The 13,299-nt window shown below is 34.9% G+C and overlaps 3 protein-coding genes across 8 annotated transcripts; 2 read left to right on the plus strand and 1 right to left on the minus strand.

Annotated features, from left to right (window-relative positions):
• Positions 1 to 790: 790 nt before the first annotated feature.
• On the plus strand, positions 791 to 4,845 carry LOC137813922 (uncharacterized). 6 transcript variants are annotated; one of them, XM_090301756.1, is made up of 8 exons: positions 821 to 982; positions 1,091 to 2,003; positions 2,081 to 2,412; positions 2,488 to 2,614; positions 2,702 to 2,975; positions 3,056 to 3,130; positions 3,234 to 3,665; positions 3,753 to 3,876. In XM_090301756.1, the coding sequence occupies exons 5-7, from the start codon at positions 2,778 to 2,780 to the stop codon at positions 3,366 to 3,368; spliced, it is 408 nt and encodes a 135-aa protein (XP_090157882.1). In that variant the 5' UTR covers positions 821 to 982; positions 1,091 to 2,003; positions 2,081 to 2,412; positions 2,488 to 2,614; positions 2,702 to 2,777; the 3' UTR covers positions 3,369 to 3,665; positions 3,753 to 3,876. The 6 variants fall into 6 exon arrangements, 4 of the variants coding, with proteins under 4 accessions (XP_090157879.1, XP_090157877.1, XP_090157882.1 ...); XR_016520601.1 differs by lacking the exons at positions 3,056 to 3,130; positions 3,753 to 3,876 and adding an exon at positions 4,315 to 4,845 and having other exon boundaries at positions 791 to 1,000; XM_090301753.1 differs by lacking the exon at positions 3,753 to 3,876 and adding an exon at positions 4,315 to 4,790 and having other exon boundaries at positions 791 to 982; positions 1,091 to 2,412.
• An 842-nt stretch (positions 4,846 to 5,687) lies between these two features.
• LOC137816144 (18.1 kDa class I heat shock protein) lies at positions 5,688 to 7,371 on the plus strand. The gene is made up of 2 exons (XM_068619227.2): positions 5,688 to 5,975; positions 6,851 to 7,371. The coding sequence occupies exons 1-2, from the start codon at positions 5,867 to 5,869 to the stop codon at positions 7,300 to 7,302; spliced, it is 561 nt and encodes a 186-aa protein (XP_068475328.1). The 5' UTR covers positions 5,688 to 5,866; the 3' UTR covers positions 7,303 to 7,371.
• Positions 7,372 to 11,282: 3,911 nt separating this feature from the next.
• On the minus strand, positions 11,283 to 12,295 carry LOC137815866 (blue copper protein 1a). The gene is made up of 2 exons (XM_068618978.2): positions 12,049 to 12,295; positions 11,283 to 11,804 (listed from the first exon to the last, which is right to left on the minus strand). Exons 1-2 carry the CDS (start codon positions 12,224 to 12,226, stop codon positions 11,503 to 11,505), a joined length of 480 nt encoding a protein of 159 aa, XP_068475079.1. The 5' UTR covers positions 12,227 to 12,295; the 3' UTR covers positions 11,283 to 11,502.
• Between the last annotated feature and the right edge of the window lie 1,004 nt (positions 12,296 to 13,299).

Below are 13,299 nucleotides of genomic sequence, written 5' to 3' on the forward strand. Positions count from 1 at the left end.
CAATATTCCTTATAAGTGTGTTAATAGAGTTTCCCAATGCACTAAATAACAAATTTATAGATTTAGGTTATTTTATTGTATGTCATTGACCTCGTATTAAAGATCATAAATGTTGTACCATGTAAAACAATTGTCATTGCATGAATAGTAGGTCTTTGACATAGTAATTTTAGTAGACTTAGTTCTTAATAAATGTAACATATATACCTCCATTTCAATTGAGTCTAGTATATAATGAATTTAAAATCATGGAATAGAGTTGATCATTAGATTTTGGATTATAAGTTTATAACCGTAGCCCATTGACATTTTGGATTTAAGGTATATGTACTTGTGTTTTTTTTATTGCAGTTGATATGGTAAGAGTTGAACTAAAAATTCGATTATAAAGACTAAAAGAGAGTTTCATAAGCAATTTTAATAATTGAGTATATTATATTCATGATAGCAATTTAATTATGTATTTATTTTTGTTCTATAAATTAAATATATTTTTTGTTGTATGAATTAAATATATTTTTTATTCTATAAATTAAATTAAGTTTTTGTTGTATAAATTAAAATAAATTTTTGTTGTATAAATGAAATGAATTATTTTTGTTGTATAAATTAAATTAAATTATTTTGTATAAATTAAAGAATTTTTTTTATAAATTAAATATATTTTTTTTATACATTAAATTCATTTATTTGTTGTATAAATTTAAAATAAATTAAATTAAATTTTTGAAAGTTTTAATTTAATTTTTATTAAATTATATTTAAGCTATGCGTTGAACGTAATTGACACATAGTCTACCTATCTAAGAAAATTTTGATCGTGTGTGCCCGTCCCACTCACGTTTTCCCTATTCAAAAAACCTAAATTGATTCTCCCCTTTTTTACTCTGCCTCCAACTACCCTGAGCTGCCCTCCACCACCGTTGGTCGACCGCTGCTCCACCGCTGCACTCACTCAACCACTGCATAGTCTATCGTCGCTGTCAGTGCTCCACCACTGGTTGTTTTTGTTATCGTCTTCCTTTTCTGCCTCTTCTCCATTTGCGGTCCCATCTCCTGTCAATGTTTGTTTTCTTATTTTTCATTTCAGATCTTGTCTTCTTCACGCCTCTTTGTTGAGCTCCACCTTCTGCTTTACATGTTCAGGTTGGACAGGTAAAGTTTTAAAATTGTTCTGTTGCATTTGTGGTCTCTGTTGGGCTGTGTCTTGTGGTCTCTGGTGGGTTGTGTGTTGATATGTGAATATTGCATGCGGTGTGAAGGTTGATGAGACTAAAATTTTAAAAATTTTGAACAAGTTAATGAACATATTATTTGAAATTTTTTTAAATCTGTATACACACTATTAATATGGATGGACTGTTAATATGGACACTGTTAATATAATACGGACATTTTGTTAGTGTAGATGTAGAAGTTTCTTATTTACTTTTTCCATGGATTATGTTCAATTAATGATTATGTAGAAGTTTCACACTGATTATGTTTTAATAATTAAATGCATTTAGAAGTTTTTAATTTTTGTATTGTCTTTAAAAGAAAATATTGGTGCTGCCGAGAATAGACTTAAAAGAAAATACATTTAGATCATTTTTCCATTGGTTATTAAAAAAAATTAAAAGGTGATGCATGTACAAAATAAAAGGTGTTGCAAAAAGTAAAAAAATGGGCAACAGATTCGGCGAGAAAATTACAAATAGTGATATTGGGTGTAGAAATTAAATAGGGGTTGCAAAGAGTAAAATATATGGACAGCAGATTGGGCCAAAAAATTACAAATAGTCACGTGGGGTGTAGAAATTAAATAGAGCTTGCTGAGAGTAAAAAATATGGGCAACAGATTGGGCCAGAAAATTACAAATAATCACGTGGGGTGTAGACCTGAGAAGCATCCCTTATTCTGGTATTTTACCACCGTCTGATCCTGGTAATCCATATATTTCATCTCATTCCTCAACACCGTCTTCCACCGTCCCCTCGTCCTCTGGGCATGGAGAATTTCGGTATGCTTATCCACACCCCACTATATCACCTCATCACACACATATTTCATCATCTTCACACCCTCTTTGTATTCCAGTACCACCAAGGCCATCATTCTCTATTCCGACTTACCGTCAGACTGTCCCTACACCACTCCATAGACTTGGAGTTTTCCACCCCTGGTACATTTGTGCAGCCCTCCCCGGGTACATTTGTGCAGACCACCCCTGGTACATTTGTGCATACTACTCCTTATCCCATTGTCCACACCACATCTTCTCCATTTGTCTCGACTACTGTTGGCTCTGTGCAAGGCCTCTTTGACCATGTTGACAATGGTGCCACTGCTGCTTCAAAGCATGACCTCCCCCCTGAGGAGGTCCAACGTGACCCTACTGGTAGGGTCATCATCCGACTTCTTGGTAGAGGGTAAGTCATCCTAAATGTATATTTGATTTTATCTTTATATTACTATGTTTGTAATTTGATTTGTTTGTATTGTAGTTGGACGCCAAATCATTTTGTTAGTAAGGTCATTGGACATTGCATTCGGTCTCAATTCAGAGGTCCATATAATCATTATGATGTCATGCTTGAGGAGGACAAACTGAAATGATGGACTGACTTTCAAGTAATTTTAATTTTTAATTACAATTTCATATAGATCAACCAAAATGGGAAAATTGAAACAAACTATTTCTTGTTTTTAACATACTAGAGTCACTTGGGCACCTCAAGATGAGTGCCAAATTAAAAAAGTCCACGAGTCTAATGTCAGAAAAAGACTTTCTGACATGTTGGCCAAAGCTAGGGCAAAGAGTGTCCGACCTAGTTGGATAGGTAAGCAAGCATGGGCTAAGCTTCTAAACTATTGGGATTCACCACAATTCAAAGATAAATCAACTCAGAATAAAGCCAATAGGGGTTCAGCTCGTGGTGGAGCACTGCACTCCACAGGTCGAAAATCACATTCAGATATTGCAGTGACCTTGGTAAGTACTTGTCATTGCCTTACATGAAAATCATTTTACATTTGCAACCTATAATGCTTTTAATTGTACAACATTATTAGGAACGTCAATATGGTCGTCCTCTAGAACTTTATGAACTATTTATGGCCACCCACACAAACAAGAAGGGTGAATGGGTTGATTCTCGTGCTCTTGAAACTTATGTAACTTATTCTTTTAAATTTTTTTATATTTATATTTTAATTTTCTAACATTTTCATTTCCTAATGATCTATGTAGGAAAACTATCACGAGCGCTTGAGGGCCCTTCAAGTAAATAGTTCTCAAGACTCTAGCACTAATGTCCACCAACTTGATCCTGCAACTAAGCTTCAAACTTGGAAGGAAGTTGCCGGAAGAAAGACTAGAGGTTGAGTGTATGGTACGGCAGACTTGGCTGCTAATTTCTGCCAAGGAGTCTCTTCCCTCACTCAAGCCTCTGCTTTCGGCACTTCACAATCTGAGCAAGTGATTGAAAATCAAATGCTTTGTGCTGAAATTAGTATGTGGAGTCAGAAGTATGCACACTTGGAGGATGAGATGAAGGTTATAAAGGAAAAACTTATCTCAATAGTACATGACAAAAATGCTTCAAATAGCACAACTCAATTCGATCACGAGTATGATCCAGAGCAGGATGATCAACCTACTCCTTAAAGTGCATCATATACTGTAAGTTTAATTATTTGACATTTTTATTATATTCTAAGTATTTTAATTATTTCATTTATTTATTTATATTGTTTGTATTTTTTACAGTTTTTCATAGACCACATCACTCTGGGATTCATTTTAGTGCTTTTAGTTAAATTTGTAAAGTACAATTTTAATTTTTGTTTTAAGTATTCACACTAGTACTAAAATAAGAAAAGAACGTTCCTTATTTAATGCGGTTCAGCACTTAAACGCATTCGTAAAAAACGCGGTGGCATTTTTGAAATTATTTTGATTTACAAATGCGGTTATTTGAATAACCGCATTTGTAAATCAAAACGCTTGATTTACAAATGCGGTTATTTGAATAACCGCATTTGTAAATCAAAAAGCTTGATTTACAAATGCAGTTATTTAAATAACCGCATTTGTAAATGGTTTTGACCCTAAAAATTTTAGGCGCTCAACAGTTTCGTTCATTCTTCGTTTGCGCTCACATCTGTTCTTTGTTTTCTCTGGTTGCGAAGTTCTTCATTTTCGAAGGTACGTAACTGCATTGCCCCTTATTCTCTTGTTTCCATTGCTCCTAACAACTGCATTGAACTCCAATGGCTTTCGCTTTCCATATTGCTTTCGTTTTTAATGAGTTTCGCTCTGCATTTTGAAGGTGTACTCTTCCATTGCTTCCGCCGCTGTCGCATTTCGCTCTCGCCGCTCCGCCACCGCTTCCGCCGCCGCACTCACCGCAGTTGCCGTGTTTCCTCTTCTCCCCTTCCACTCTTCACCAACAACGTGCCCCTAAAACCCCAGCTCATTCAGAAGAATATACAAATGCGAGCTCATTCAAAAGAATATACAAATGCGGTTATTTCAAATAACCGCATTCGTAAATCACATTTACAAATGCGGCTCTATAACCGCATTTGTATTTCTCTGATTTACAACTGCGTGCTGATCAAATGCGGCTCTATAACCGCATTTGTAAATGTAAAATAGCCGCATTTGATTAGCATTTCTGCGCTAGTGTCATATTCATTTTGAATATTTGAATGGATCAAAGACTTTGTTTAACTATTTGTATTATTTTTGTATTGTGGATGTATTGTGAATGATAGCAATTTGTATGAATGTGATTTGGTTGGTATTTATTGTTTACAATGTAAACTAGCTAGAAACAAAATAAACTGTTTTTTTTTTCATCCCTTTACGCGTCGGCTTTTGGCCCACACCAGCTTTTTTTAAAATATTAATTAATATGTGCATTGAATTTTGCATGGGCCTAGCCCACACAAAATCTGGTATTAATTTTTTTTTTCATTTCGTCGACCAAACCGACGCATAGGCAATATTTTAATTTTATGTCGGTTTGGCTCATGCATAAGCCACCGCAATTGCGTCACTTTGACGTCGGTTTAGCTTATGCAATTTGCGTCTGTTTTGTGTGGGCTTGACCCATGCAACGTGCGTCGAATTCTTTCGTCCACGCTAATTTCTATTTGCTTCCAAGATTTTGGACTGCTGGCCAACGTAAATCTGACGCTTATGCGTCTGTTTTTGGCCTATTTCGTCCGTTTTTTACCCACGAAATATTATATTTTTCTTGTAGTGAAATCAGGTTGAATTATCTCTAACACATGGTTAATATTAATAAACTTTAATAATAACATATCATTGTTGTTTTTACTCAGAAAAGTATATAAAAAACATTAGGTAATTGTTCATACAACACCTCAAACTAAATTTAAAAAAAAAAAAAAAAAAGAATTAATAATGGCATTATAAAGTATTGGTTGACTTCTTACCACAATTTTTGCTTTGAATAAAAGTTAGTTTTCGGTTGCTTCCTCTCTTTTAGAATTAATAGTACATGGAACCTTTTTTATTTGTAGAAAATATTCATTAATTCTCATGGTTTGCTTCCTCGTATATCATTTACATGCTTTGTTATCACGAATAGAACAACATGAATCGAATGATCCCATTCCTCATAGAAGTATATCTCTCTAAATATAAACCCTAGAAATTACTAACCCTCGGGGTGACGAGACTTGACAAGGTTAACAAGGGATAATTCTTGTTCAACACCAACCCCAAAAGAAAACCCTGAAGCCCTTTTTACCTTACAAGCCTCTTCTCTTCTTCATATCTTTTAAAACAAACTATATTATTTGGTTCATCTTCAACCTAAAAGTATCTCACACAGCAAACTTCTGGAATTGATGGAAATTCCCAAGCATGCACATGCCAATAGGTCTTATGAAGATTTTGATCCTTTGTTTGTGTGGCGTAGAGAAGAGGGTCGTGACACCCTTGAACTTCATCTTCCAGGCATGTTCCATTGCATTTCTCCAAATATATCAACTTCGCATGCTTTTCAATAGCTTCATCTCTTCGTAAAAAGCATTTTTGTTGAATCTTCCTTCACTAGTATTCAAGTTATGTTTAATTATGCTTTATCGCCTGATTATGCAAATCCGATTTTAATTTTCCAAATTTTAAAAATAACCATTTTAATCCATCAAACTTTAAAAAATCCATTTTTAGTGTACACTGAGTTAAGAGAATCCAATTACTTTTTAAAACATCTAAATAGTAATTTTGAAGGGTCCAGATTTTTTTTAAAATTTGACGAACTAATAAATCATTATTTTTAAATTTAGGGGACTGAAATTCATTTTACTTCAAATATCATAAACAAAATAAAAAATAATTTTAATTATTATGATGGGTGACTTTTTTATTTTAAATATTTCTTAAAAAAATAAATATATTTCAGTTTTGTTATGTTTTTGTTTAATCAGATAACTTTAAAAATAAACGATTTTCGACCTTTTTATAAATAAATCATATCTATTTCTGAAATTAGTAATTATTTCAGAAATTATTTATTTAATAAAACCCTTACCATTATTTGATCTTTAGGTTTTAATTGCGCAATTTGGATCCTCAAAATATTTCAATTTTTGGTTCGTTGGTCACTCTTCGTATTTTTAACACATGGGTTGTTTAACATATATGAAAACAAAAACTGCAATTAAGGTAGGTCAACATATACGTGTCAAATATATAATATACAAGATTCATGAAGAAACTAAAATCACCCCATATTATGATAATTAAAATAATAAAATGGAGTTAATTTATAGAAATGCAAGCTTTAGAAAAAGTTATGTAAGAATGATAGAAGGAAAAGTTGTTTTCAGGTTTTAAGAGAGACCAAATACGAATTCAGATAAACCATGTTGGTTTGCTGATAATAACTGGGGAGCGTCCTTCGGAAGGAAACAGATGGAAACGTTTCAAGAAAGAATTCGAAATCCCATCATATTGCAACGACGATGCAATTCATGGCAATATGATGCAGAGCATTCTTTCGGTGGTGATGCCGAAGAAGAGCCCTCTGATTCTTCATGAGGAGCAAGAAATGAAGGAAGAGAAAAGGGGAAATAAGAGAAAAGGAGAAATATCAGAAGAAAATGATATGGAAGAATACCAGTTTGAAGAAGATGATGATAAGAGGGTAGCGCAGGAAACAACTAGAGATGTTGCCCTAAAATTCATGCTTGTGATGGTTCTCATATTGGTTGCAGCAAGTTACATATCAGATGTAAGCAAAAGCCTCATGGCTCAAGCTCATTCCTATTTTCACAACTAGAATGCTTCTCTAAATTTTAATGATGTCAATAACGACAAACTTCCTATAATAATTTACTTCTTTTATGTTTATGAGTCCTTTGCTAAGTCTGATAAAAGTGATTTATTATTTGTGAAAATGGAAACGCAGGAACATCTTCAATTTAGATCCAATTGTTGAAAAACATAATAAAAACATATTTTTGTATCTTATCTTTTTTTACACTGTTCCACTACACATACAATTAAACATAAGAGAAATATAATTAAATTATAAAAATATTAATAAAATAGTTATAGATAAATATTATAAAAAATTATAATTTAATTAAAATTATAATAATTATATTATATTATATGTATAATGGATTATACGTTATATTATATATAAACATAATCGAGTATGTTATATACCATAATCGATTTTACATTATTATATATATATATATATTTATTTATTTATATTTATATTGTAAAATAATTTTTTTTATCGGTAATGAAAAATAAATAAATGTGAACCATTTTAGGGATGGTTCAACCCTTATACATACAGGACAAAGAAATCCTCAATTTTCAAAACAAATACAACGTACCCTCACAACAACAAAACAACTACCTAACCAAAGATAGATCACTTGTTTTTAACTGAAAACATGTAAACCAAAGGATCAAGACACCAATGTGAAAAGGAAAAACAAACTGAAGGAACTTTGGGAGTAACCCAAGACCATACCTTCAACTGAGCCAAGGAGAAAAATTCAAAATGATCAATCACTCCTCCCTTAAAAATATGCTTATTCATATGACGTCAAATCTTACTTACCATAGCAATCCAGATATTTCCAAAAGCTAGATTAACGACAATGGGAGCGTCAAACAAGTTAAAATTCAAAAAATGTGAGGCATGCTCAAGATGATCTGTCAACTTCAACCTTACCCAAGCATAACAAAGTCTCCACATGAGCCAAGTTATTCTGCATTCAAAGAACAAATGGCTTGTAGTCTCCTCTTTCTCCCCACTGAAGCAACAAAGCAAATTATCCACTACAACCCCACGCTTGCCAGATTGACCTTAGTAGCAATCTTATTCTCCAAAACCCTTCAAGCAGTGATGTTAGTTGAAGACATGACCTCAAAATGTTCATCTTCAAGGGACCCGCATGTAGTTATCCTCGGGACCTTCAACGTTTCCTGGACCATCGAGCAATGTCTTTTCCCTTGCTCGGGGCTGACCTGCAAAATCTCCAGGTGACCCACCCTCGACAACTCCTTTGTAGTTGTCCTGGGTTGCTTTAAGGTTTCTTGGATTATCGACCTCTGTCTACCTTCCTTTCCCGAGCTAGCTAGCTTAGACAACAGGTCTGCTTGCGAGTTCTGCTATCTTGGAATATGAGCAAGGTCAAATGTAGAAAAAATTACTCTTAAGATCTTTACATATCTGAGGTACGAGGTTAGTTGCGTGTCCTTGGCTTGATATTCGCCTATGACTTGCCCAGTCACAAGCAATGAGTCGCTTTTCACCAACAAACTCTGAGCTCCCAACTCCTAGGCCAACAACATTCCTACTATCAAGGCTTCATACTTGGATTGATTGTTGCTCGCTTTAAACGCAAATCTTAGGGCTTGCTCGATTAAGAGCTCATTCGGTTCTTCTAAAATGACCCCAACTCCACTCCCTTGCTGGTTAAAGGACCCATCCACCTACAAAACCCATTGGAAATCATTAGGATCGGGCTGGGGGTCTTTGGATGTAAGTTCCACCATAAAGTCTGTATACACCTAACATTTGATTGGGTGGTTCATACTGTATGTCGAACTCAGAAAGCTCAACCACCCAACGGACCATCCGACCTGCTATATCAGGCTTTTGGAGGACCTTTCAGATGGGCAGGTCGGTCTTTACGATAACAGTGAAGCTTTGGAAGTAATGGCGAAGTCGCCGAGCTGTGAACACCACAACTAGGGCAACCTTCTCGGTAGCTTGGTACTAAGTCTCCGGCCTTTGCAACACTTTGCTCAAGAAGTATATTGGCTTTTGGATCTTCTCATGATCTTGTAAAATGACCGAGCTAATAGCCCGATCTGTTACTGAGAAATACAGTCGAATGGGAACTTCTAGAATTGGCTTACCAAGAATTGGTGGACTGGCCAAATACTCCTTGAGCGTAATGAAATACATTCATCAGTCCACGCGAAATGGTTATTCTTCTTGAGGCATTGAAAATAAGGATATCCCTTATCTCCACTGGCTGACAGAAAACGAGACAAGGCGGAACATGTGCTCGGTCAACTGTTTCACTTCTTTCACATTGGTTGGACTCCTCATGTTTATAATTGTTGCGCATTTATCCAAGTTTGCCTCTATTCCTCTCTTGGTCAACAAACAACCGAGAAAATTTTGTGCTTCAACACTAAACACATATTTCTCAGGGTTTAACTTCAAATTATGCCTCGCTATAGTGGCGAATAACTCTTTCAGGTCGGCAACACGTTGATCTTCCTTCTCCGAGGTGACGACCATGTCATCCACATACGCCTGGATGTTACGCCCTAGCATTGGTGAAAGAATTCGGTCCATGAGCCTTTGATAGGTCACGCCAACATTTTTCAGACCAAAAGGCACCTTGTAGCAGTAACTGGCGACCTCAGCCATAAAAGTTATCCTGCACTCATCCTTCAGGTGCATAAGAATCTAATTATACCCTAAAAATGCATTCAGAAAACTCAACAACTGACATCCTGAGGCGCTATCCACCAAGGAATCTATGCTCGGTAGAGGGTAAGAACCTTGGGGTAGGCCTTATTCAGGTCAGTGAAGTCAACATACATCCTCCACTTCCCATTTGCCTTCTTCACCAATACGACATTCGTCAACCACTCAGGGTACTGGATCTCCCGAATATGGCCAGCTGCCACAAGTTTCCTTGTTTCTTCTCAGATGATGAGACGTTTCTCTTAATTGAACTTCCTTCTTCTATGGACCACGGGCCTGACCTTTTCATCTATGGTAAGTCGATGGTACAAAATGTCTGGATCTATTCCAAGCATGTTGGCGAACGACCATGCAAAATTGTTCATGTTCATTGAGATAACATTGGCTTCCAATTCTTTGCGCAGCGTGGTACCGAGCTTGAATTTCTTCCCCTTTATCTCCCTTTCCTGAACCTCTCCCGTAGGTCCTGGTCGCCTTTCATTGCTAGTTGGCACCTCTGTTATCCATCCTGGCTCTCCAGATAGTTACTGCATAAGCTCCCCTATGATTCTTCAAGCTGCTTTCATAATACTTTCGTGTCATCTTCTGGTCAGCCTTTATAACGATCACCCCTCCTTCCGACGAGGGAAACTTCATTTTCATGTGGGCGGTTGAGGCTATTGCAGATGATGCATTGAGGATGATGAGCTTTCGGAAAATCGTACCTTTACTCAGGTCTCAAGTCCCTTTCATAGACATTCATTCAACAATTTTCATAAATGAGAATATAATCTCAACATTCGTAATATAATATTTAACAATAATTTGTTCACCGTATACCTATTAGTTTCTGGTACAAACATTCTTAATTGTTTTTATTTGCATTTAATAATATATTTCAACCAATTCAATTATTTATTCTGTTATTTTTAATTATCTTTTCCACATAAACTTACTAAAAAATCTAGGTTGACCTCGTAACACATTTTTGGATTCATACCCGACACAGACCGAGGTAGACATAACTTGCACAATCGAGTTGACCATACCTAAACACTTGGATTGAGGTTCTGAACACTCTGACCAATACAATTATTATTAATAATATTATTATTAAAATTAGTATTAACATTAAAATTAATAATAATAAGAAGAAATCAAAACAAAACAGAAAGAAAAACGAACCTTCCACTGTATAAGAATAATTTTTATAACTATTGAGAAAAGCTTAACGAGAAAAATTAACAAAAGAAAAAAAGTTCTAAAATAAAAAGTGTAACCAAAGAATTAGAAAGAGTTTTAAAAGCACGTGAAAGAATTATGATTTATTTATAAATATAAAGGTAATAAGACTAACGAATCATGGTGTTGTCCACAAACATTAATCTTACAGTCCAAATCAAATCAGACATATTATTGTCATTGAGACGAGCGTAAAAGAAAAACAACAAAACGAATGATGAGAATGCATCGAACAACGAAATAAGAGTGTTTGGTCTAAGAATTGGTGCTATGGCAGGTGCGTTGATCTCAGACAAGGATTGGTGCGAGGGCAACGATGAGGGCCCCAGAGAGAGAAGCCATGAGAGAAGAAGCGGAGGAAGTGGGAGCGGGTGCGGGAGGTGCAGCTTCGACGGTGATGAGCAGTTTCATTTGATGATTGGCGCAGTGGTTGCCTCTGCTGCAAATGTACCACTTCCTTCCTTCGGCTTTCAGCGTGATGCTGTCCTTTCCGGTGGAGAGTACCTCGTTCTCTGCTGTGAAACTGCACTCCTTGAACTGTGTTCCGTTCACTTTCACCACGTTGTGGTTCGCTTTCGCATAGTTGAACCCTGCCATAAGACACTCTTCATCTTAGTGGAGGAACTCCAAATATTTATAGTATCAAACCACTCTACTTGTGCATCATTTTTAAACTAATCTTTAATTTAAAATATTTAAATAATTTAACCTGATATATAACACAGTAAAGAAAGAAGATTTCAAAAGCAGATATAAGAGCATAGTGATAATTTTGAGAAGTATGGAAAGTGGGGATCAAACTGAGAGGAAGTAGCTAGGGTTTTGGAAACATACAAAGGGTGTCACCAACATGGAAAACCTTGTCCTGTGCCCACGTTGTGTAGTTAAAATCAAGAGTCCAACCCTTGTCATCACCCACAACAAAATCAGTAGCCATAGAAAGTGATGAAAGCAGAAGCATGGAGATGGCAAAGAAGGCAAGGCGAGCTGAAGAAGAAGAAGAGGAAGCCATTTGATTTGGAGTAAGGAGTTGTGGAGGTGCTAACAAATGTGTCAATGCAAATGTTATTGCTTAGATGAATTGTTAGCTCACACTGATTTGAAAATGGATAAGGATTATATATAGGAGTTGTTATTGTGTTGATTTTATCGACATACATGGCCGGCTTTTACCCTCTATGAGTTGTATTTACACTTCAAGATACAACTTTTCTTGGACTTAATCTTAAACTCCACATTCTGAATTATATCTCTCTCCTTTTTAGTGATTATATATAAATAAATTAAGAAATGTTTACTATGTAAAATCTTGCTCTCTAGTGATTAATATAATTAAATAGTAGTATATTTGAGAAAAAAATATTAGTTAGAGTTGGCATATTAAAACATCAATTGTTTTAGAATAAAATATTTAAAGGTCTAAACTTATAAATAAATGTAAAAAATTTCAATAATGTTAAAAAATATATTGTGTATTTATTTTTTGTTTAGAATGTATGCCGTGTGGAAGGAGGGGAATGGATAGAGCGTTGGGAGAGAGAATATTTGCTCCGGCGGGCCTGCCTTCTGCGCTATCGTACTATTATTGCCTGCAGTGCAGACTTAGATCATATATACCCAAACAATAGCTACCGTTTGATCATGATCATGATGGTCATTCATATTTTTGGCTCTTTCGTGAAATGGGAGATGAAGTAAATAGGTCAAAAAAGTTGGTCAGAAATGAGGTGGAAATATATAAGGATTTCGTTAAAGAAAAAATTAACTAAAAATACAAAATAATCATATAAGAAAAAATCAAATTATTACACCATAATTACATATTAATAGAATTTTTTGTATATAGTTTAATAATAATGAAAGATTTATATATACAATATATATATATGAAGTGATATAAGATATTATGTATTTTTATAATGAGATAGATCTTACTTCATTTCATATATATAATTATCAAATGTAGCATGTTGTTTTATGATTCATTTTGATAGAAAAATTGATTGACTAAGTGACGAAAAATTTGATCTCGTCGGTCACTACTGACGGTTGTGTCTTCATTCCAATTTTTTTTTCCTTCATTTC

The sequence above is a fragment of the Phaseolus vulgaris genome, chromosome 1 (genome assembly GCF_051622355.1).
Source record: "Phaseolus vulgaris cultivar YP4 chromosome 1, ASM5162235v1, whole genome shotgun sequence".
NCBI classification, from domain to species: domain Eukaryota; kingdom Viridiplantae; phylum Streptophyta; class Magnoliopsida; order Fabales; family Fabaceae; genus Phaseolus; species Phaseolus vulgaris.

Excerpts from the sequence above, each read along its gene's own strand:
- LOC137813922 (XM_090301751.1), top strand. The coding sequence starts at position 2,778 with ATGTTGGCCAAAGCTAGGGCAAAGAGTGTCCGACCTAGTTGGATAGGT. Across the intron at positions 2,976-3,055 it reads CAGATATTGCAGTGACCTTG|GAACGTCAATATGGTCGTCC; the intron begins GTAAGTACTTGT and ends CAACATTATTAG. Across the intron at positions 3,131-3,233 it reads CAAACAAGAAGGGTGAATGG|GAAAACTATCACGAGCGCTT; the intron begins GTTGATTCTCGT and ends TGATCTATGTAG.
- LOC137816144 (XM_068619227.2), top strand. The coding sequence starts at position 5,867 with ATGGAAATTCCCAAGCATGCACATGCCAATAGGTCTTATGAAGATTTT. Across the intron at positions 5,976-6,850 it reads CCTTGAACTTCATCTTCCAG|GTTTTAAGAGAGACCAAATA; the intron begins GCATGTTCCATT and ends AGTTGTTTTCAG.
- LOC137815866 (XM_068618978.2), bottom strand. The coding sequence starts at position 12,226 with ATGGCTTCCTCTTCTTCTTCTTCAGCTCGCCTTGCCTTCTTTGCCATC. Across the intron at positions 11,805-12,048 it reads CCATGTTGGTGACACCCTTT|GGTTCAACTATGCGAAAGCG; the intron begins GTATGTTTCCAA and ends GTCTTATGGCAG.